Source organism: Odontesthes bonariensis, chromosome 3 (genome assembly GCF_027942865.1).
Source record: "Odontesthes bonariensis isolate fOdoBon6 chromosome 3, fOdoBon6.hap1, whole genome shotgun sequence".
NCBI lineage: Eukaryota > Metazoa > Chordata > Actinopteri > Atheriniformes > Atherinopsidae > Odontesthes > Odontesthes bonariensis.
This window is the reverse complement of record NC_134508.1, coordinates 15,497,908-15,523,269: the sequence shown is the minus strand read 5'-3', so window position 1 is coordinate 15,523,269 and position 25,362 is coordinate 15,497,908. Positions and strand designations below refer to the sequence as shown.

The following is a 25,362-nucleotide window of genomic DNA, read 5'->3' as shown; positions in this document are numbered from 1 at the left end:
GTTGCTCTGTTTCTGCTGTTAGTGTTAACAGGGGAACAGCTTTCCAGAATAATGACTACAGCCGTCCTGACTGCATGATGCTCCACCAAACCAAGGCTTAGATAGCTGAAATAATACAACAGGGAATGTGCTGCTAATATATTGGTTAAAAAAATGATTATAATACATAATTCATGATATCATCTTCAGTGACGACAGAGAACTTGATTAAAAAAAATCATTTAACAATGTATTAGATATACCTAACATAAAGTTCAATGAGTTAAATTACACCTATTTAAATATAAGGAGGCAAAGGCTTTACATAGTCAACCTGCAGGGAAACTCGTCAAGCAAAGACAGCTCATCAAGTCAAGGTTTTCTACATTTAACAAGGTCAAAGCTCTGTGTGGTCTAACACAGCTGTCGTTTGAATAAGGCCTGGTGACAGTTAGTGGATTTCTTTCTTCTCCCTTCACCAGAAAGTTATTCAGTCTCCACCATTCCCTTGCTGCTTTCTTTCATCTTCTCTCCTTCCCCTCCCCATATTTTTCACCGTCTCTCACTCTTTTTCAGTTTCTCTCTCTCAGTGGGTGTGTGTCCCTTTAGGGTGTCTGCAGCAGTTGAGATAAGAAGCGAGTGTAGGACACAGGGGGATGGTGTTCACAGAAGCTAGGTGATCTTATCTACTCTCCCTCTCCCTGTCTTTCCGAGCATCCCTTGCTGTTCTGCTTTTCTTCTCTGCTGTTCTCCTCCCCCTCTTTCTTTTTGCTCTTTTGCCATTCCTTTTTTCTCCCCTCATTTCTCTTTCCATTTCTCTCCTCACACACACACATTCACTCAGATCCCCTCTGCGCTACTGTTGATTTGAATTTAAAGTGATGGGAAACTAAATTGGCAGCATTGACAGCTGAAACAAACAGCTTATCTCTCTCTCCTGGGCCAATATGGGTCTTAGGCAGATACTAGTGCCGCTGCCAACCTCTGAGTTGTGACAGTGATGATAAATTAAGCATTTGTTGACTGTCACTTTTCATGTTTGTATATGTGAACGTATGTGTCTGTGTTTCAAGATGGTAGAGTCATTGCCTTGTCTGTACATGTGTGACAATAAGAAAAAGTGGAGCCTTAGTTTTTAGAAGTCCTGTTCAAAGCACAGTTTTGAACTTTTGCTCTTTTGCATGTACTCAACACTTTTAATTTGTTATACGTATTAAAAGTAATGATCAAATATAATGATCATACTATCATAATATCATGCATTAATCCACAGTTTATCTCAACCAGGGTCATTTTAGGGGACTGGGTGTGGTGGTAAGATTGCCACCTTTCATGTAGGTGACCTGGGTTCAAATTCCCTGCATGAAAGGTACAACCTCCAGTAGGGGTCCTTAGGCAACCTGTAAGTTGCTTTGAATAAAAACGTCAGCCAAATGCATAAACATAAACATAAACATTTTACCTCCACAGGGTATCGCTGCAATTACATTGAGGTAAATCCTAGGATGGCTAATATCTAAGCTTGATTGAGATCACAGAACTTCAGTGCTATAAAAGGATAATATATCCACTTGTGTATAATCAATAGTAATGTACATAATACACTAGAATCATGACATAATTGTTTTTTACCAATTAAATTGAGTAGATAAATGTAACTGCCTGGATCATGTTCCACTACAATCTTTTTTAAGTGCCTTTACTGTGTGCGCAAGCTAACCTTAGCCAAGTGCTGTGACTAAAGCTGCAGAGATGCTAGCTTTTAACTTGGCGTATAATGGTTACTTTAAATTTCCTACATCTATGGTGCACACATTGAAGCAATGTGTCTGCACTAATGTACTGCACACATGAATGGCAAAGGCAGTGTACGTGCACCATATGTATGACATGTCATACCTTCTGCACACTGACGAATGCTCTTGGTAAAATAGCTTACAGACAGCTGCAGAAATAAACAAGTCCAATGGTGTGTTTTGTCTACAAGACATCACTTGCCTGAGCTGTTTATGTCAGACTTTCATTGTGAAAGTCTGATCAGTGTTTGAAATTATTGTTGAAAACCTCTGAATGTAGATGTGAGGCTATTCACTGTTGGGAATGTAGCCCATATCTGTATTTTTAACTTCTAAATTCTTGTTCCACTTTGGGTAAATTTGGAATGTTACCAGGAATTATACAGTGTGAGGTCTCTGGTGGCCTTCTGGTTAAAGTCTTTGGTGGAATGGGCTGATTATGCTTGATGCACTAGTTGTTTTGTGCCAGCAAATTGTGATATCAACAACAACAGCGTAACCTTCTATACCAGTGCTTCCAGCGTGCTGGACTTACCACAGCTGACATCCTAAACAGCAGGTGCCACAACTGAGTCAGTGGCATTGCTACAAACAGGAATACCACCTAAGTAGGTGTACAGGAAGCACACTGTTCATATATTATTACTAACTAGTCTGTTTAAACCGGGAGTTGTGACCTCAGTTTTGGACTACATCAAAAATGGTCGAGAACATCAACATTAATGTAAAATTATGTTCACAACACAGACGTTGTTTAAACATGTTGTTTAACCGAACATGTGGTTGAAATGCAGCAATATATCCACCCTAAGCCTATCAATAAAATTATGTTATCTTCTTACCTGACCCTGCAGAAAAATAGTATTTGGAATGATCTCTGTATTACCGATTATCGATTACCTACTGGATAACACATTTACACTTGACTTATAACCCGAAAAAACAGCAAAAGAGTAACCAAAATAATGGTGCTGCACTGGTGACAGTAGCAGTGGCTCTGGACATTTTGTATCTTTCTCAGATATTTTTGTGAGCTTTTTTCTATAAAAACACTAATTCCTTAATCTTTTTTTCTGTGCTGGTTTGGATGCAATGCTGCTGGAATAATTTGTTTAAATATTTTTTTTTTTACATCTGTTATGATGCTATGTTATGATGACAACTAACTTGAGCTTTCCAAAGCCAATGTAATGCCCAGAATAAGACCCCAAATCAAGATGAGTTGAAGAAAAAAAGGAAAATGAAAATACTTTCTTCTTCTTCCCAATGACATGTTGGTCAGCACTGCTCACTGATCTATATTATAGGGAGTATAGGGAATTATTCACTGAGTCTGATCCTTTTATTTTATTTTTTTCTTTAGCACAAGTTTCTTGTGTTTACATTGAATTTAGTACTTCAGAAGTGACAATTTTGGTGCTCAAGGGTATATATATTTAGGTATCCGAAGTCACTACTAACTGAATAAAACACAACCGTGGCCTTTTGTTTTAGGCCCTATGTATCTGAAAATGCATAATTCAATTAGTTGTTCAGATTGTAGGAGAAACCTTACATCACTTCACAAGGCACAAGGTCATCCAGTCCAATTTGCCATAATCTCCACCTAACTTCAACAGCAAATGATGCTGCTTTCGATGAACACCAGAAGAATTGAAACTCTTCCAATTCTTTACAATTCTTTCGTTGTAAGTTGAAACTGTTTAGCCCTTGCTTTTTGCTTTGTTATTAACATAAAATCTAACCGTTAATGATATAATCCACTTAACATAATAAATAAATGAACTTATAGTGCTCTACCAGTTTAATCTTTTATGTCCCAACGAAGAAATTTGACTTATATCTGATGTTGACTTTCTTTTTTTTTTTGCACTGTCGGTATATTAATAGTGACATCCATTTAAATAACAAAAACTGCTGAAATATTGGTCATATTAGCAACATTTCTCATTGTTTGCCATTCAAAAATCAAACAAAATACAGAGGAATGAAGCGACAGTGAAATTAAGTGAGTTTATGGAGACGATATGTGACCAAGAAATGATGACGTTAGTTCTCGGTGGTGTTATAAATCAGCCAGTGGCAGTTACTTGATGGGACTGTACCCAAAAGAGGGATTGGTAGCCTGCCAGCTGTCCAAGGTCCAAATAAGACCTTAGGGTCTTTGATGAAGCCAATGTAAGTATTATAAAATACAACTGCCAATCAAGTATTTATTGTATGCTTTCTCATACTGTAATAATGTGCTCCAAGGGTTATTAAGTACTACAGACCCTGAGGAAGAGAGGGCGGAGTGGAGTCAAGGGAGTCTCTCACTGCCCAAAAATTATCTGCTCAATCATCTTGTAAATTAATGGGAAAAAAACAGGTGCCGTGGTGTGGATCTGTGTTACTTTGACCAAAAGTCTTTTTGAAATATTAGTGATGTATATTTCAAAAAGACTTTTGGATTGCTTTTTTGCTTGAATCTAAAGAACTATTAATGTTTCTTTCAGTGTCAAAAATACGAGTGTCAGGCACATGCATCACAGGCTCTGGTGTGTTTCCTAAGGGACAGTGCCAGCATGAAGCATGAACACGACAGCCACTGAGAGGACGAGAAGGTAGCAGAGCTGTCAACGGCCAGCTCCCACTCCACCTAATGAGAGAGAGGCCCATTAATTAAAAACACCAACAGGCTGTGCTCCCCAGTGTCCCACCATCAGGACGACCCGGGGTTAAAGACACAGTGCAGAAAGGATGAAAAGCATGCTGCTTCCACATACAGTACATGGTGCTGCCCTCAACAATAAATGGCCCCGAGTATTCAAGAAGGAAAAAAGCCAACCTCAAGTGGGAAGCGCTATTAGAAGGGGGCGGTTTCTTTAAACTGCACTGTTTGTGTCTTTGGGGGAAGCGGTCCATGATGATCATCTAATGCTTAGCCCTTGATGTTCACAGGACAAACTGTGGCTCTTTTGTCTCTATGTGCTTGCGTTCGCTGCGTGGCAGCAGGGAACTGTTTGCCAAAGCCCACATGCAGACGTCTGTAGTTTCAAGCAATGGAAAAGATATGTTAAAGTCTGCACATGAGGAGTTTTTTTATTCTCACTGTCCTTGTGTTTATATGCACCTTCTTTGTTCACCTAAAGATTTACCTTTTCAAAGAGTTGCAAATGCTGCTAAAATCATTATCATTGTGCAAGTACACAAACTACCTTTCTCTCTAGGATGATTTTTTTTTTCCCATTTGGAGGATTTAATTTAATTAGTTTATATAAAAAGTGTGTTTGCGTGTGTATGTGCATGAGTGAGCGGAGTGCAAGTGAGCTAAACACCTGGGTGTACAATATGAAATTGCATTTTAACGCTGTAGTCTTTTGTGCAGTTGTCTTTGAAAGTGTTTTATTAAACTGTCAAGCACATGAATCATTAGCCTTGATCTGTAGATTGACAGTTTGTCAGCTCTTTAACAGTGGCGTGTGCCTCACTGTCAACAGAGGATGGCTAGGGAACAGCTTACATGCTCCCCACGGCTTCTTCGTCTTCTGTGCTTCTTGCGTCTCCATCTTCTTTCCACCCCTGCATGTCAGCCCAGGTGCTAACAAAACCGAAGATTGTGGGTAGTCTAGGAACATATGGAGCTGAAAGATGGAGAAATGAAAGGTGGAGGGAGGGGAGGGGAGGGTGGCAGAGAGAGAGGGAGAAGCTGTCAGACTGTCTATCCCTGTCACAGCAGCCAGGAGACTGCGATGGACAAATGGATAACTGCTATTTCAGACTGCCAGGCCGAAAGCTCAGTCAGATCTGATGATGTTGATGTGGCCACGGTGGCTTTTGCGCAGCAGGATGCACCAATCGTTACACATCCACGCAATATTTGGTCTCTCTTGTTTCTCTTCTGCATTTTTATACACAGAAATATTCTGTTTGTTCAGTCATTGAAATGCAGTTCATTGTGCACAAACACGCACAGGCACCAACACAAACACGAGTGAATTCCCAGTGCGGCCATGTGGACAGGCTTTCAGAGATGTGGCTGCAGGCTTTTTGTGTGTGTGTTTTTGTGTGTTTTGTCAGTGTGTTGAATTTGGCAATTCGCTGATGATTGGTGCAACCTCCTCCCATAGCTGTCTCTCCTTCCTTGCCCCCAGTTCTCATAACATAATCAGGTCTTTCTCTTTCTTCCTCTTTTTTTTTCAGGCTGTGCCTTCCTCACCTACTGTGCCAGAGAGTCAGCCCTGAAAGCCCAGAATGCATTGCATGAGCAGAAGACCCTGCCAGGGGTAAGTTATACATATGGAACGCCACGTCGACCAAGAAGTTAAATCTTACATAAACCTTTCTTGGATTTACTCACAGACACAAACACAGATGCTTACTTTAACAAGTAATACCTTTTATTTATTTCAAATCAAGGAGGAATCTCCATCCTTGCCATGCTGATCATGCACTGACTGCACAACAGACATGAGCACAGGCCTTCTCTCTTTTGTCCCCCCACCCCTAAAAACATACTCCTTTCACTATCTCACTCTCTCTTTACTCAGTCACATCCACACAAACCCATAGGGAGAAACCACTCAGCATCACATCATAGGCATACTATTTATAGTCCTTCCTCCAGTTTGTGTAAATGAGTGTGCGTCTGCGCGTGTGCATGCACCCGTGTGTGTGGGCAAATGCGTGAGTTAGACAGAGAGGGATGAAAAGTGGGAGGGTGGATGCATGTAGGCTCCTTCTGCATTTGTGTGCACACTATATTGTGCCACAGACTGGCAGCGGCACGAGCGTGCATCGTGAATGTACGTATATCACGACGGCGCATCTTCACGACAGATGTTCACATGCTGAGAATGTGATTTGTCACATGTACAGTGCAGATGGATGCAAGCCACGAGCGTTTGAATGCTCTGCTTTTATTCATACGTGATAGAGTGAGGGAGCTTTGACACTGTCATAGAGGAGAAGTAGACATTCATTCATTAGCAGAGCGAGTATGTGAGCTTGAGGGATCATGTGCAATGTGGGTATTTTTCTTTAGTGCATTTGTGATGATTATGATTATATATTTGTGTGTGTGTGTGCGTGTGTGTGTGTGTGTGCGTGCATGCGTGTCTCTGTCATACTTTTTGACTAGTATGTGCATGCTCATGAATGTTCGCGCATGCACATTATTGTGTTGCACGCACTGGCTCTGCTTGTGTGCGTCTACGGGTGTAAGGAAGTTTTGATGCGTTTCTGTCAGGCCTGGCTCGGTTTGCTCTGTTCGTTTTTAATGACGCCTCCAGGGAAGCTGACAGTCGCCGTGTTGAGCGCACAGCCTTTGATGTGAGTGATTATGACATCACAGACGTGCAGTCGAGAAGAGCGGAGGAGTGGGGATCCGTGCTCTAAGTTTTCTTTTTTTTTCACTTCCCACTGGCATATTATTCAGAGAGAAAGACGGAGGGGAGACCGAGACACAGGGAAAGAGAGGAGGAGAGATTAAATATTTGACCAAAACCAGAATGCGATTTTGTGTTCACATAAAGTATGCTGCCGATTCATATTCTTGCCTTTGTTGCCATTGTTTGACATGAAAGTGAATATTTGTGCACAGAAACAACACTGTATTTGGTTTCTATACGTTATGATGCATAAACAGCAAATAATAGCCACAGTCAGCCTTATTTTAAAGGAAAATTTAAATTTTGCTATGCCTTTCGAGGCAGACGACAAACTAAAGTTTGCATTTGATGAATGATGCGTATTATGTAAACAAAAATGTCCCAGAACAGACCTAAACGCAAAACAAACCTTTATACAGAGAACTTTGGGAAGCAGAATGGGACACTGTCTTTTGTTGCTGGTAGAGGTAAAGCAAAGCAAAATAGAATAAATTAGTTCATCAGAAACACAGCGAGGACTTGGCCCTGGAAAAGGCAGTGGGACATTTTACGATGCACAATTATACTCTCTTTCCACCATTTCTTTATTTTATTTTTTTCCCTATGCAACTATCTTGCATCAGTCCTTCCCTCACAAGCCAAGAACAACTAAAACCCTGCAAATGAAATCCCTTTTGTTACTCTTTAAAGCACTTCACTTCGTGCCCATGTGCACTTTTTATTGTCAAAGTTGTTCCCTTACGTTTAAAAAGTTTTCCACTTCACTTTTTCCTTTTGCTGCCAGGTGAGCTGAGAGAAGAGGGGATTTTGCTTGCAATAGGAAATGCCCAGTAAGCATGGCTGTAGGCTGTTCATGTAGCTCAGACAAAGTACGAAGGGCTGCCTTATGTGAATGTGTGTGAGTGCAGCTGAGTGTTTGCAGTGTCAGGAGAGACTTTGGGTGAACCAGCGACCAGCAAAATATGGATGTTAAAGTGACACTGATATTGAATTTCTCATGATAGATGACAAATTGTTTTCACATTCCTCATTCCACTATAGCACCAGAAACCACAGATACAGAGGATTATGCTGATGGAGAAGTTTCAGCTAACATAATGAAATCAATTTTTCTGACAACTGACACAGAAACCACATGCTGCTGCATTGTTCGAGGACATTCAAAATTTTTCAAATGTGTATTTGAAAGTTAAACAAAGTAAGAGGAAAAAACCCACTCTGTTAATTTTAGAGCAAATTAAAGCGGCACTATGCAACTTTCAGTAATACGGGGTTTGTTTACCATGCAATACACACCCCAAAGCTGTAGGGGGGGCTCCGTAGAAAATAAGGCGACAGTCTAGCCATATTATATATTACTACTCTAGAAGCTAACCACATTCAATTTAGCCGTCGACAGCTAATGGAGAGAGGTGTGTCTTATCAGGCTCCCTGGCTCGGCTCAGAGCCCTTTAGACCTGCCGTGAAGCAGTAGTTCTCGGCTCTCGTGTGTCGCGAGACTTCCAGAGGTAAACAAAGCACGCGGCGCCACAGGCAAAGTTGCAAGCGCTGTTTCGGGCTAGGGCCACCAGATGGAGATGGAAATGTCACCGTTTTCATCAGAACAGGTCAGCCAAGCTATCTGATGATTGCCAAGCAATTTTATGACCATGAAAAAGTTGCATAGTGCCGCTTTAATTACACTTCAAGAAGGATTGTTAAAAGTTGATACCCTCATAAGAGCATAGAGCAGAATCATACAATGGGGGGCAAAAACGGCAAGTAAAGAGAAGTAAGTAGGTACTAGACAAAATATCAAATACCAAGACAAAAAAAGTACGGAAACTGAAACAATTTCAGTTGTGTGGAGCATATTTAGTAGCAACCGTTCTCATCAATTCATAACCAGAGGCAAGGAAACACAGTTAAATTAAATTCCATGATAACTTAATTTTTAAAACAAAACTAAGACTTTAATGTTTCAGGGCCGCATAACTAAGTGCAACTTATTTTTTCTTGTGTAACAATATCTGCAGAATGATGGATGCAACGGTTACATTATTAGTGGTATTATCCCCTTTTGAGCTAACTGTTGGTTGGCATTTCTTTTATTATAGATTTCAAAAACTTCAACACTGTCATGGTAATCTTTTTTTTAGCTAGTGCTTCATACTCTCATCTAAAATCTCAACTAACATGAATTCACGTGACAGTAGCTCGTGGTAGTGGCTTGCAAAAACAGCCGGGTCTCTGTTCTCTATTACTTCATCTCCTCTTCCCCCCATTCAATGAGTGTCAACCTGTGTTAAGGTGCAACTACACCTTCCCCAGTATGTTAGTGTCAAGCAGGACTGTTTACAGTATTATCATCTGCACATTATTAACACAGAATCAATATTTCGTGTTTTTAACATAACGCTGATCACCAATACCAGCGTACTGTGGCAGCCCTATTTGACAGCAAACCCTCTCTGCTATAAGAAATTATCGCAAATTATTATTCTTTGATCAGTTTTCCTAAATATATTTCAATTCTTTAATGTGCAGAACACTGACCTACAGTTACAACTGTCCCAGTGAGAGCATTTAAGTTTTAAGGCTGGAGGACTGGAGGAGCATGAAGTCACAGTTTTCTGGACTTACAGTCAGAAGATCTGTGTTGATCGGAATGGAAAAGAAAAGTCCCGCATAGGTATACTTAGGCTTTCAGGGTATCAAACTCCCTGACCTCATTTGGAAGTTTACTCCAGGGAAAATTTTACTGATTGAAAACCACAAATTCAGGACAAGCAATGCAGACACAATCCTTTCCTGCAGAACCAGATTTTTATCCTCAGATTGTTGCTCAGGGGCCCTTGGAAGTTTAATCAAGCTGTAAATGTGAGTTTTGTGGACTTGGAGAAGGTTTACGACTGTGTCCCCCAATGTTCAAACCTTGTCTCATGGCTACAGAATTTGGGTAGTGACCATAAGAATTAGATCATTAATCCATTTGAAACAATATTTGTGTTGATTTTTTGGTTTACCAGTGTAGCACGTCCAGCAGCAGTGACTTTATCTGCAGAGAACATTTGGTTATGGTCAGGGTCTTTGTGGCATTTGTTTAAAATGTTAAGTCTATCAAACAGCTCTGCATGTTGAAAAACTGTCTTCAGTTTCTTGTCTGAATGGATATTTCTTAGGAGTTGAAAGCAAAAACAACGTGAACATGTGAAAAAAGTGAACATAAAAGTGAACATAAAAACTATTGCAAAAACGTTGTGTATCCTTACTTGGGATAAACAGTTTCTGGGTATATGAAATTAGTATTTTCACCTTTTTGGATGAAAAAAAAAAAAACTAAAATTGGGCCTGACCCAAACGCCAGGCCTTGATGTCATCCTTGTGATTCTGCACTCTAGTTTCAGGCTACAGCAAGAGGCATTTAAAAGCTCCTCTATTGATTCTGGCAAATCTCCTCACAAGTGGGCGGATGTGTTTTTATGTGCACGTGTGTGTGGTTGTGTGTTTATGTGTGGGTCACAGGGTGGAGTTGCAGAGTTAGAGCTTGTGCAACGTGTGCACAAACCGCAGACTACAAATACCCACCAGTGAATCCTCCCGCACACATCTTAGTTCTAACACGCAAAAAGTGAAACAAAAAAAAATGGATCTGGCATCCACTCAAACATACTGCCAAGTATACAGTATAGGTCAGGGCACTGACATATGCCCCTGCACACCAAACAAAACCATGTACTTCTGAATACTTAGTACCATGTTCCAAGTTAGAAAATAAAACATACAAATACACACATTCAGGTGCGGTACAAAACACTCCACTGATACTCCCAAAACACTCCACTGATACTCCCAAAACACTCCACTGATACTCCCAAAACACTCATATTCCAAACCCTTCTCTTGTAACTGCAACACAACACTCCTCGTAAACACTTCCATTCAACAACCTGATACCATGATACTCGTAGAAAGAGAAAGAGAGGGAAAGAAAGAAAGAGGGAGAAAGTGAAAGAGCGAGGGAGCGAAGGAGAGAAATACAGCGTCGATTGACTCTCACTGTAATAGTGAGCCAGATGAGAAAATATAGAACACTGTGAATCAATGCGTCATTTCAGAGCACTTTAACACACACGCAACACACACATAAACACACAATGTTTTCAGCCTGGGGCCAAACAAACTTCAGAAAAGACAGGACACCAAATGAACAGTAGGAGAGAGGAAAGTGAAAGGCATGGATGATGGCAGACTGGGGAGAGTGGGTGGATGGAGTGAGTGGGAGGAGAGGTATAGTCGAGGTGCCTCAATACCGACTGATTTGTGTCTGTTTCTTTTTTCAACCCCCCTTCTGTCAGTTGAGATAATGCCAGGGCAAGAAATCCATGGCATTGATTGGATCCTGTGACCCAGTTTCATGGCAGCTTTTTCTCAATAAGTCGCCCTCGTTGGTCAATAGCTGCTGTGCTCCCCAGGTAAAGTGAGTGAAGAGGTGTTTGGATGGTGGTGGGAGGTTAGACGGTACTCTTTTATGATTTGCCTATGCATGCACAAGCACACTACTCTTTTCTTGTAGATTTTAGATTAGTGGTGCAGTGTTCAGGAGGCATAGCCTCACGTCGACTTGACTAATGCCACAGACTGTGGAGCTAAAACGTCCCCTCCCTCTCCCCAAGCCATCACCTCATCAACCATCCTAATCGCCCATATCCAAAAGAAAACCATTTGCCACATAACGTGCTCCACTTAATCAATACACAGTCAATGACAGAATGCTGGAATGAAGCACAAGCAAGTTTTAGCTAAAACAGCTCCAGCTTTTAAAATCGATAAGCACATTCATATAACAAAGACAAAGATTTTTGTGAACTCAGAGACCTAAGGAGTAACTTATTAGAAGGAGCAGCATGGTTTGGCAACAAATTAATTAACAGATTTTGGGTCCAATCCAGAGCAAAGCTTCTACGTGAAACAGTTTGCAGGCTGAATCAGGCAGGTCATAAGCCTGCAATAAAAATCCAAATGACTTTCCCTCAGTGGACAGCAGAAAAGCAGAAAGAGTTTCAGGAAACAGTGTTTTAGTTTCAGTTCTAAACACTGGTTTTTGATAAACCCATCATAGTTAATGAATTTTATAAATTTTCTTCTAAAGACCTATAAAGGGAATAAGATTTCTTGGATTACATACAACATATGGTGCCATTCTCATAGTTTTGTCCACCTTTGTTCGAAGGGCTTTTGTGATTTGAATAGGCCCTTCAGTTCCAGTTAAGGGGTATCATAATGATGTAATATACAAATATATGCCAGACAGTAGGGTGATTCCAGCTATTTGACAGCAGATTGGCAATGGCTCTTTTGTTCTTTCAAGAAAAAGATGTTCTTGAGTGCAAACCTAGGCCAAAAAGAAAAAGTCTGGAGTGGAAGAACATAACTGTTAAAACTGGCAGAGGCATTGACCTAAAGTTCATTAAACATCCTAGTGATGAACTGTATCCAACCTTTGACTGGAAGTGGACATTGCAACAGATTAATGCCCATGGTTTTGGTTTGATTGATCAACTAATTGATTTCTGTCATGAACTACACAGTGTCTAGTCCATATGAGCCTAAGCTGTCATTACTGTTTAATCCAACCCAACCAAGTGCTTGTCAGGTTGTCGAACAACAACTAAAAACCCTTTGTGACATGTTCAGAACATCAAAATGAAAGGCCTTAACCCACATCCACTTCATGCTGCGGGTTAGACAGTATTCAAGACTCCACTCTTTTCCAATGGTTTCTTTTTTTTCTTTTTTTTTAATTTTATACAAATTCCTCTGCCCTGCACCATTTTCCAATTGTGAACAATTACTGCCTCTCACCCCTCTCTATGATGGTGCACAATCAGATAAAACTATTTTGTACGGATCTAAACGCTGCCTCCTAACATGCCTGGATGGTACATCATAGTAACTATGTTTTGTAAGCATAATGCCTAACACCTTGCGATGCTTTAATGAGATGCTCACTAATTTTGGATGTCCTCATACCTTTTGCCATCCAGGACAGATTTAGTTTAACCCCATGTGGTATTTAACATGAATGGAGCTGTAATTTTAACCTCATTACCAGCCTACAGCCCATCCTTTGTCATATGAAGTCATATAATGCTACCATTATCATTATGCTTTAGGCCTGATGTTCCACCTCCCATTGCCAAGTGGAGTTTGAGCAGATTGTACAAATGAGAAGTATTCATCTGCCTTGAGGCAGTAGATCACTATAGCTCAATAAGCCAACTAATTTCAGAAGTGGTGCATGTTACCCACTGGGTCAATAGATTGATGATCCATATGTGAAACCACACACTGAGCCACACTGAGCCATACTGTAGTAGTGTATGCAATGTGTTGGCGATAACCCAGTTCTAAATGTTAATCTCATTTAAAAGGGAGGGTTTGAATACTGGTGAGGAGCACAGGGCGGCTCAAAAGATTGGTGAAACTGACAGCTGGAGCGGTGTCAGTCCACCTCCCTGTCACCGAGGTGCCCTTGAGCAAGGCGCCGTACCCCCCATGCTCCCCGAGCGCTGGCTGCCCACCACTCCAGTGTATGGCATCTGTCTCCATGAGTGTGTGACCCTGTGCATGTGCATGTGTGTGTCAACAGGTGCCAACCTGGATGGGTTAAAAGCAGAGGACAAATTTTGTGTGTATGCATGACCAATAAATCTGATCTTAATCTTAATCTTAATCTTAATAACTCCCTAATTCTGAATTTAGCAACCCCCAAAGTAAAACGACAACAAAATTGTTGGTCCTGGAAATGATGATGAGGACAAAAAAAGATTCTTTACCACCAGCTGCTTTGCAAGTGTGATACACGCTTTAAAGAAATGGATTGAACTGTCTGAGCAATTCCTTACACTTCTTGTAAGTGCCAAGATTAGGTGATCCAAATGTTTTCACATTTGCACCTAAAGTCAGGCAGCAGTTTTAAAGATTTCTAAGGTGCCATGCTCTTTTAAGAATCTCACCCTTCTGCTGGAATAAGCTATTGTCAGACTGAAATCAACTTGTCCTTTCCTTGAGTCTGTATTGATCCACAAAAGCCTAGTCTTACAGCATATCACTGAGTCTTCATCTCCAACAGCCGGCCCTTCTGAGCATTTACAAGTGTTAAAGTCACAACTGACATTAAGGGCTCGTCCATGTACTCACCAGTATGGAAAATGTCCTTTCCAGGTGCACTTACTTAAGTTTTGGAAGTGGAGTTTGAGAGAAACCTCTTTGTGAGGCCTATATTACTTTCCAAGTGTAGAAAAATCAACCATCCATTTCTTTCATAAATCCTTAAAATGAACTTCCTGACAGACAGCAGTGGCTATGACTGCCGATGGTGCAAGGGTGGCTGCAGCTGGAGCTGTTCTTCAGAAAAAAAACTCTTTAATAGTGTCCTATCCAGTGTGCGCATGGCTTCAGCCTTGGCCGTGTGTATAGTTCACAGATTTAAGTATCTCCATAAGCCGGTTGTGATAGTCATTCTGCCATTGTCACAGTTTTACCCCCTGCTGTTACTGCTGCTGCTGCGGCTGTATTGAGCTCGCCTGACTCCAGCTGCTTTGAAAAATCCTGCCAGTTCAGGAAAAAAAAAATTCTCTGAATAGTTTTATGTCACACTGCCATATCTATTTGTCTTTTTTCAGGCTCTCAAGCCCTAACAGACATACTGCACAGTGTGTCTTACCACAACAGTTAGTGCAGTGTTGTCAAATATTTTTTTATTGTGGCCTGTTCAGGTAATTTACCATGCACATTAAACGTTGAGGAACAGAGAAAAGATAACTGGAAACAATAAAATGTAATAAATCAGTCACACTTACAGTATAATTTATCTATAAAAGTGGTGCTTTATGGCTCATGGGAGCATATTACCGTCCAGACTGTATATACCTTTTTCTTTCTGTCAAGCATTAGTGTGGCTTGGGATGCCTGTTCTACTCTCGATTCTTTTGCTCAGTTGTCAGTGTGGGACAGAGCAGATGCTTTGAAACAGAAGAGAACATTTTCATTCAATGATCTCATTTTTCCCTGAGGCTTTACAGGGCTCTTACAGCTTTTACTGAGCAGCATGAAGCTTGGTATACTCTGCATCTCTCTCTATAATAGTTCTTTCTGTTAATCAATGGCCTCCAGTTTTTCGAAGAGGACCCACCGCTGTTATGAAATTAAAGGTTACTGAGAGTAGCTGTCTTAAACCTCTTTTATTTTACTCGAAGTCCCTTCAAGAAACTTAATTTGAACAATGAACATTAGTTATAACTTGTTTTAAAAACAGCTTTGTATAATGTTGGAGTAAAGCTGTTAAATAGTTTTTGGAGTAACTTTCTAGATTTAATAAAAGAGCATTTTAAAGCACTACTACAGCACCGATGTGATGTGACTGCTAAAAAAAATTCATCCTAAACCCGATTTGAACAAGAGCTTTCTGATGGCAAAAACTAAAAGGAGATGACCATGAGGTAAAATGAAAAATGTACATTACTAAAAAATGGTTCATAATGAGGAAGATAAAGCAGGTTATGGGTACAAACAGCACCGATTGAATTGTTACTTGACTAGAGCACTGAACTCTCTCAAAACTATGACCCACTGGGGAGCCACAATGCTATATTAATGTTGTTTTACTACTGTTAAAGTTCTTATAAAAGGTGCAAAAAAAAGAAAACCATTTTATTTTGTGACCTTCAACATCTCATCTTCACTGCAGAGGCTGGAATATACAATATTGCGGTTGTAATTTCTTTGTCTGGCCCATTTAATCTGATATTTTCCACACAGTGAGAGGTGGCACTCGGAAATCTTATTCCCGGCCCCACTGAAGCAGCTGGTGAGCTGGTGGCCACCAGATGTGATAATGACACAACGCACCAGCTGAGACAGGGTAGTGGGCCACGGCTCAGGCAGCTTTTAATAATTGATGGCAGCCAAGGCCCCGGATTGGCCAGTAATTGCATTACAGGTCACTTCTCAATAGCAATTTGTGAAAGTTGTGGTGATGTGTGCTGGGTGGCGATCAATAGACACTATCCAGGGAGGCAGCACCCCCACACCCCTCTCTCAAGCTGTCTGTCTTTCTGTCTGTGAGGGCAACTGGTGGAGATATTATCTTTCAGTGCTCAGTGCAGAATAGTAAGAATACATCAAAATGCCTGCCTCATTTCAAGACCTTATTAAAAATAAGAAACATAAACTGTAAACAAAACAAAGGTGGTAGCCACTGTGCCATCCCTAGTTGGTATGTGGACTACATTTGACTGTGATATTCTTGCTTGGGCTTTTAGAGACAGAAGTAAGATGCAAGGAATGAATTAGATTAAGAACTCAAAGACATCATTGGCCCTGTTGGGTTTCAACTACAACACTCACCTGTCACTCAAAGACAACCCCACCAGAGTTATGTATAACTTTAACCCTTAACACAAAAAAAATCAAAGGCAAAGTCCAGAGTTTGAGGTTGATTTTTACCTAATGGACCAACGTAACAAAAAGATGGTACAACGTAGTGGAGAAGCAAGGAAAGGGAGAGTTTGCTTGCTTTAATGTAAAAACTTGGTGATTCTTATTTTCGCATTTATTTGACTATCATTACATTTCTGTCAATAGGTCACCCTAAATGTTACACACTGGAACATTATCATGGAGTTGAATGGAGACTGACTTACTTTCAGAGTCAGCCCCAAGTGGGCATTTGATGAACTGCAGCTATTGGCACTTCCACACTAGCTTTAGGTTTCAGTCACTTTAAGTAAGCACATTACTTTTTTAGGGGGGAAATATTTGTAGTATCACTTCCATCTCATTCCAAGGAAGATTTGCTCTTTTTGTCATGAAGGTGCAGCTCAGTCCATTAAAAAAAAAGTTATATAATTTCTGCCTGAAAGAATAACCTTCTTATTTACTTCAAATTTTCAGACTGAGGTGTGCATTTTAACCATTTTGTAATTCTGCATGAACAGCTTTTGGGCAACTCTGATGACTTTATCAGATTAATATATTTAATCCATTTTTGCTGTATATAAGCGAGCGCTTGGATCTTTTAGGAGTATTTTAGAGCTTGATCAACACAAAGGCATCTGTGCATCTATTTTGATTTGAAACATTTTTGTTCTGTATCTTTCTGTGATTGTGGTACTTAAACACTGAAGTGCCACTTTAGAATAACAATATATGACCTATGAGGCAGAAACTTAAATGAGCTGACAGGCAGCCTCAGGTTTCAAAGGTTAAAATAGCACAGCGCTCAAATTCGCCCTCATCTCAATGCACAGCAGAGTGCTTTAGTTTCTGTTGGAGTGCAGGCTGTGAGCCTGGTGCCCCTCTGGCTCCAATCATTCTTGTGGAAGTTATTTACTGTTCTAGCCTTTCTTTTGTCTTGCTCTCTTTGTTGATGTCTCGGCCACTTTGACATGTAAACTATCACTGTGTCATTTTGCCGCATCTGGTGCTCATTCTTTTTCTGTATCTGTCCCTCTCTCCTGGTTGTCTTTTCTTTTTTTCCTCTTCCTCCCTCTGCTGTGGCACTCAGAGGAGAGGAGAGTGGAGGAGACAGTAGATTTTGCATGCTCTAAATACAGCCTCTACGTGTGTGGGGTGCTGTCATCTAAGTGAGAAGGGACAGGGGATGGTTCAGTTCTTTTCTGTGTACGTGGACAACTGCTGTGTATGTGTCTGAGTGTGCATGAATTCAACCAAACATCAAAAACGTTCCCTCATCCATCTCTCTGTCTTTACTCTTCTTCTTTTCTCCCTTTCACTCTTCTTTTGTCACTGTCCCTAATGCCCATTTTTGCATAATTTTGTCCGCATTGCCTTTTTTTTTTTTTTACTCTTTTGTCATTATGCTCTGCCTTTGCTCGCCTGTCTGTGTTGGTGTTTCTCACCTCTCTTGCATGTGCTTGGCAGGGTGTGACAGCATTGAGAAGTCACCAAAGAGGTAAATGATGATAGGCCATCCATCATGCTTTATGGACTCTGTATGGTGCTGCCGTGGAGAGTGGCTGCACTGTGCAGTAACTCAGAACACTCTGTCCCTCCATATAACCTGGCAGGGGCTCTGCCGCTTGCCTCGCCTCTGCCGGTCGAGTGTTTATGTATGTGTGAGACACAGGGGGAGCGCTGGTCTGACTCACGCGCTGGTTTCTCTGTGTGTGTGTTCATGATTCAGCATGTGTGCGATTGGGAAACGGGAGAGGGCTTTTACACGCTGACACACTATAGACGATGAGCTTTCATCATGGCCTAATATGCCACTGTTGTGTGCATCAGCTCTGACCAGCAGACGCAACATTTTCTGTCAGAGTATATGTGTGTGTCTCTCACACAGCAACAAATCTTTAACAGTATGTCTAAAAAGATCTCAAGTGTTGCAATGGCTCAGTCAAAGTCCAGACTTCAACCTGACTGAAATGCTTAAGAACTGTGTATGAATGAATGTCTGCAAACCTCAATGAACAATATTATTTCAAGTTATTGCTGCGAAACGTGGTTTTACAAGCCACTGAATCATGGGCTGTACTTCCTTTCCCAGTTCGACACAAATGCTTCCATATTTTGGCTTAATTTTTTGTTAAACAATTAACAGCACAGTGTAATATGTCAAGTATTGCTATTCATCTGAGGTTTGCATAATTTTACACAAAATATTAAAACCTGGTGAGGAATGGATATTTTTACATTACGACTTGATTAGCACTGATCGCGGGTGTACTTTCATGCCGCATTTGTTTTAAGTCAAACTACCTAAAAAGGTTTGTCAAAATTTGATTTGAAAAGATTACATTATCAAAGTAGCTCAATTTGTTGTGTAATGCAGTGTTAAAATGTCACAGTCATCTCATAAATTTCTGTGAGACCGGGCTGAAAGAAAGAAGTCACAGGTTGTGGATGCAGAGGAAGGCACATACACAGTATGTGTTAACACAGAATGAATAAAAGCTGCACAGTGTCTGCCCAGATTTCAGGACTACTCATGACAGCATATTATTTCTGGAGCAACAACGAGTGCAGAGCCAAAACATTCTGGGTGGGGGAGTTAACATAAACACATATGCAAACAGACAATCGAGACTTTCGCAGGAAGAAAATGTATCACAAATGTACACGGACTTCTGATCCTAGTGTTTCATAAACTTCCCAAATGAAGAGATATAAGAAAAAAGCAAACTTGGACTAAATGAGTCCAACGAGTTCCAGGTGAAAGGACAGTATATGATTCCATGTAGGTTTGTTGTTATGTGGCTACAATCCTACACACAACTACTGGAATGCAGAGTAAACTCTGCTAACTCATAGCCTTTACTTAGGGCTGACATTAGTCTCATGCAATTGTTTATTTTCTCGCTTGGTTTCTAAAGTTATGGAAAGAAGGGACAAATGAACTCCTGAGACACACACAAAGGGTGTATAACTAAGTATTAGGACCACAGTAGGGATAAAATAATTAGAGGGATTGTATATTTCCTCTATCTTTTTATTTTGGAATACACATAGCATGTGGAAAGAAAAGTCAAACTGTTAAGAATAAAGTTCAAAGGTTGCTATTTTGAAAAAAAGTTCAAATACCAGGAACAAACTTGACATTCGACAAGACTAAAGTGGAATCCTTTTAATTAAATCAAACCAGGATTAGAGCATTGATCAGGGATATGTCTGCAAACATTCTTGTGTAATTGAACTGATGATATTGTACTTCAGGATAGATTTTAGAAACAAGGAAATTATTTCTCTTGTAGCACATGAAAACAGTATGATAACAAGTGTTAGATCAGAGGAGTTCATTCTCAACATTTTCACTTTATTCTAGACATTGCAATTTACTTTTGAAATAGGAAATCAAAAGAAAATTATTTTTCTCTGTGACCTCAATACTGAGCACATGTGAGTACTGTGTTAAGGAAGACTTGAAACATTTGAAACCCTTTAATGAAGATCACTAATGCTACTGACACAACAGCAACTAAACCAGTTAACTTACAACTGTCTAAAATCTTTACACCCGTACTCTTGGCTTACAGTGTCACCTGCACACTTTTCCCCTTCTATCCCTATCTCCTCTCATTTTGCATCTTTCACTTCAATAACCCCCTCCTCCTGGTGAGCCCTTTCACACTCTTCTTTTCTCACCTTTTCGCATGAAAGAACAATTGCTCAGAGTCCTCTCCTTCTCTCTGCCCTCCTCTCCCACACTATCTCTCCTCTCCACCATTCGTAGATCCAGAGGGAATCACACTGTCTGAACCAAATGTGCCACAAACTTGTCAGATGATGTTTGTTTTCCACCCTCTTGCCATACTTCCTTTTCAGCCCGACTGTGTGTTTTAATGCTGTCTACATATTTGACAAAGTGCTGTGACACGCACTGCACTTGCGCGTCAACAGACCAAAAATTTGCAATGTCATTAATGAAATAGGAATCTGCAGAGGAGCGAGAAAGGAGCAGCAACCAGGCTGAGTCAGGTCTGTGTGATAACAAGGTTTGTACGGTCAGACAGCTCGTTTGCATGTATGAGAAGACTAAAAGTAAACAACGTTTTCACTAAAGCTCCCCAGTAACTTTGAATAAGGATATTTTGCTGAACACCAAAGGTGCTTTCAGGGACAGAACAGCTGCATTTTTGCCAGCAAAAAAAAGAACATTTTTACCCAAGAAAATGTAGCACAAGCGCAAGCTCCATTTCTCCAAGGACACATTCGCCCACGGAATACCTAGTCCTTTTGGAGAGCTCTCTTAGCTTAGGCTCTGTTTACATTAATTCATTTCACCATTTCTTCGTGTCGGCGTCTTGCAAACTATTTACATTTACACTGAAACGGGGATCGGCTGATTCGCTAGTCACATGACTAATCAGCCATCACATCACATGATCGCCCTTGCATCTGGAGCATGAGCAACTGCTTTATATTAACAGATTTATCAGGGCTGCTCTGGACATTCGAAAGTTCTCGCGCCATTCTTCGGCGACAACAACTTGGTCCACGAAATTGTCCCACCATGCGCTGCTTCTTCCCGGTCTAACCCAAAAGTGGCGCTCCATGTACGGCTTGCGTTGCTGCAGTGGCTGGGTTCTCATTATTAAAGCCGAGTAGCTAGAGCTCAGCACTGCGGATCCTCGTTTTTCACCGTTTACAACTGCTAAAATCAGCATCGTATGCGAATGCTTACGTGGGCTCCGGCGTCTTTGAATCCTTCCACCTATGAAGTCGTATTCCAGTATTTTAATGTAAATGGACAGTGCATCCGCGATAGAAACGATATAGAAACAGATTAGTATAAATGGCACCAAGTCAGTGTTACAAGTTCCACCTTTAAAGTCCTGATTCCCGCATTTCATAGGCGTTAGATGGCTTGAATTTGTATAACAACAAAGAAAAGTGGGGTCTGAAATTCTCCACATAAAATAAACTCTTTAGCATAGGTTCAAATAGGTGATGAAGTTTCTTTGATAATGAAATGCTATATCTAGTGATGCTCAAACCTGTATGCATGAAGAATTTGGCCTTTCAAAGGTTACTGTTGGGGTATCATCAGATACTGTGACTGATTAGTGGTGAACAAGACAAAAGAATAGGAAGATAGACAAAAGAGCAGGGCAGGGGAGTAAAGCAAGAAGGACAGTTATGGGTAAATCTGCCAAGAAGCATTGTAGCTAACCCTACAGCAATCCCACATTCTAAGTACTCCTCTAAAACTCATTGCAAACTTTGGCAAGACGCTGCACCTGCACCAGCATCCTTTATGAATGTCACACCCCGTGAGGAAAATGATTACGTTGCAAAGAAGACAGGGGGCGGAACAGGAGGGGGTGGGAGAAAAAGAGAGAAGAAAAATCCCTTTGATGGATTATGCTTCTAATGGGACAACCTTGTAACATTTTTGGACAGCAGTCTAACTCACCCAGATTCTCCGTTACAGCAGCCATTCTCTTTTTTTCTATCATCTCCTTTTGTCATCCCAGACGTGCACTGGCTGTGACAACACTGCCAGCGGTGATACCTAATGATACAGCTTGCAGGAACTAATTACTACCAGTGATTAAGAGGGGAGATGCAGCTTCTAGCACACATGCTGTCTTTGCGTGGGGGAGCTTTTTAATTGCCTTTGCCAAATAAATGATGACCAAAGATGCATGGACCCAGGCTTCGTAATGGAATCTTAGTTCTTGATGGCAAAGAGCGAGTACTTCGGGCCCTTGGCACTTTGTGCACACAGATGGTGCCGCCTGCTCACCACCAGTGCTGTTGTTGATCAGTGCATTAAGGGCACCTGTGAAAATAAATAGACAAATGAATTCCCCACTGGCTGCAAAATAGAATATTAGCATTACATGAAAGATGGCTAAACGGATGCGTGCATTAACTGATTCTTATACCAAAGGGGAGTGTATTTTAATGTTGCAAGTCAGAGGTATGGTTCTGTAAAGTTACCAAAGGAAGTAAGGACAGACTGCAGCAGTAGAATATTCTCAGCTGGATGTCGGAGATGTGGTGCCTGTGCACATTTGTTATCCCTTAAGCACATCTAGACCTAATTAACAACTGTGTTCCACAGCAAGATTGTCTTTGGCAAGGCTCCAGTCCAACCAATAACTAATTTACAGAACAGTAACACATCTTCATGGGTAGTAAAGGACTTCTAAGTTTGACATGGCTCTTACAAGAGCTCTTAGTGGTAAGCTACTTAGTATATATTTTCTCATTTAATGGCTTCTGTGAGTAGATTTCGCTCAGCGCTTAGAATTAAAACGTGCAATTCTTCACCCTGTTTTTAAACTTGTGTCCCCAAGATTCTTGTTTGTCTTTTGATTGATTTTGGGGACACCTTTGGCGGTGGGAAGGGAATGCTTTTGTGTTTCTGAACTGCATATCCCAGTGTCCCTGACAGCACCTCCCTTAATCCCAAACAAGCTAGCATGAAATGAACTACTAGTTAGACAAACACAAGGGCAGATTTCACGATGCTTGTCCACAGGGACAAAAGCCATTTTCACATATTGGTTGTGTCTTATCAGCAAAAATAGACATCCTCGTTAACCTGCTGCTGTTCCTCCCTGATCATTCACACATGCCAGACAGAAGCAGCTCAGCCCTGCATGGGTGTGTGCTTACACTTATCAAGCGAGCGTTGCCGGATCAGCTAAGTTTCGATGGAATCTTTGGTTAGAGTAGCGTGATCCGCAATGCCAGCTTGCCCTTACTCCCACAGCTGTGAACCTTGATGCTCTCTGTACTTTCCCACATGACATCGATGAACAACAAAGGTGGATGAAGTGATATTTTCACTGCATTAACACGTCAAAAATAATGATGGGTTAACTATTTGGTTGCCGCAGAAATGTTACAGTTGCCTCGAATTTAACCAGTAGTAAGTAACATCACGTTAACTAAGGCCTTCTCCTGCTGAGCTGCTGTACATTAGCACTTGGCAGTACATCCATATAACAGCATTTCAGTCCAGGCACTCATCCAAAATAATATCATAAGTCATTATAAGACTGCAGCTAATAAATGACAGTCAGTCCAAGAGGAAAAGATCTGCATCACTCACTCACCATCTCAGGGTTTTACTAATTTTCGTCATCTTGAGAGGGAAATACTGACATTAAATCAACTTTTAAATTAAATACAGCTGCTTTTCTTTTTAAGCGCATCTGAGCGAATAATGTTGAGTTTGACCGTCTGCAGATGACGCTTTTTTCATCCGTATAGCCTGAGTAACTGCTTCTGTTCATACTTAAAACACAGTTCCATTTGTTTTCATGCTATGACTTAAACACAGGAGACTCTTTACCAGGAAGCAGCTGCCCACTCAGGACTGACTGTTGTATAATTTTGCCAATGGACATTCATAATAAGGTGTTGTCTAAATCCTGCTGAGCATTTTGCCACTATAGATGGACGCCTGAGCCTCATACTATTCACATTTTATTCTTCCAAAATCATCTATATAGTTTCCAGGAGAACTTTGATGTATAATTCCTTTTGTTGCAAGCCGTGTGCAGGCATGGGCAGTGGTGAATCAATAGTAATTTAACAATGAGTTATGGATGGATATGTGCATATACTGGACAGAGTGAGCACAGTATGATTGTGGTGTGTTTACCCAGTGAGTGCTGAGTCAACACTAATGACACAGCATTTCTTTTCTTTTTTATCCTCCCCCTCACTGTCTCCCTCCATCCCTCTCTGGGATTTCTGTGTTATTTTTCTTCTCTTGATCTTATTACATCATGTCTTAAGGGCTGTATTCATTAAAGTTTAAAAGTACACTGCACTCCAATGTCACTTGCAGTGAATAACGCAGACCCAGTTGGTCTGTCTCACACTGTTTGCTCTTTCTCCATCGCTGCTGTCTTCACTTCTCCGTGTCTTTTTGTCTCCCTGTGCCATGCTGTGGAAGTGTGAGCTTATTTGACACGCTCTGCCTCTCTTTCACCAATAAGACGGACCACTGAGAAAATCTGCCTCCACTCGTAGGAACCCAGATGTTGAGACTGAGAGACAGAGCTCCTGTTTTTAATTAAACTTGTGTAAAGTGGTTCTCGTTTCCCTCAGACCCAGCTGAACCTACTATTTGTTTTTTCATGTGGAGGTAAAGGTTTTGGCTATTTTTTTGTTTAGCTTAGCTGTAAACACAGCTATTCTACTTCTCAAACGACAAAACTTGTCTCATCAGCATTGGTGAGTTTTACCAGGCAAAATTACACAACTTGGCCCTGGGAGCAAAAAGATTGTACATAAATCTCTTTAAATGGAGGATGACAAAGTATCAGGCCGTGTGCAGTCATAACCAGTGATCTAGCTGAGTGGGACAATTTCATACACTCACTCCTATGTATCCTGCATTCTTTATATTTTAATTATTTTCTGTTTTAATGAGAAACTACATAACTCTGATGTAAAAAATGTATTTTCTTTCTAAAATCACTTTGTGAATGCATAAAAAGATACATTTCCTGACACTGCTTTTCTTAAAGCCTATCATATAAAAGGGTTTAGGTTGTACAATATGCCTGGCAACTAAATGTGTTAAATCCAAAGACCGTTTGACCTTTGTGTTTTTTTTTTTACTTTTCTATTCCAATTCTTCTGGAAAAGTTCTATCCAATTATGAGGCATCACCTCTCTCCTGTTTGAAGAACAGATAGATGCAAGTGTATCCGGTTATTAATCACGAGATGTCATCTTCATGCAACACA

The 25,362-nt window shown here is 40.7% G+C and overlaps 1 protein-coding gene across 1 annotated transcript in view; it reads left to right on the top strand.

The window, feature by feature from the left end:
* Positions 1-25,362, top strand: part of celf4 (CUGBP, Elav-like family member 4) — an 87,642-nt gene that overhangs the window by 20,736 nt on the left and 41,544 nt on the right. The window contains exon 2 of the mRNA XM_075460496.1: positions 5,958-6,040. Coding sequence (XP_075316611.1) covers positions 5,958-6,040 — 83 coding nt within the window. The remainder of the gene's footprint in view (positions 1-5,957; positions 6,041-25,362) is intronic.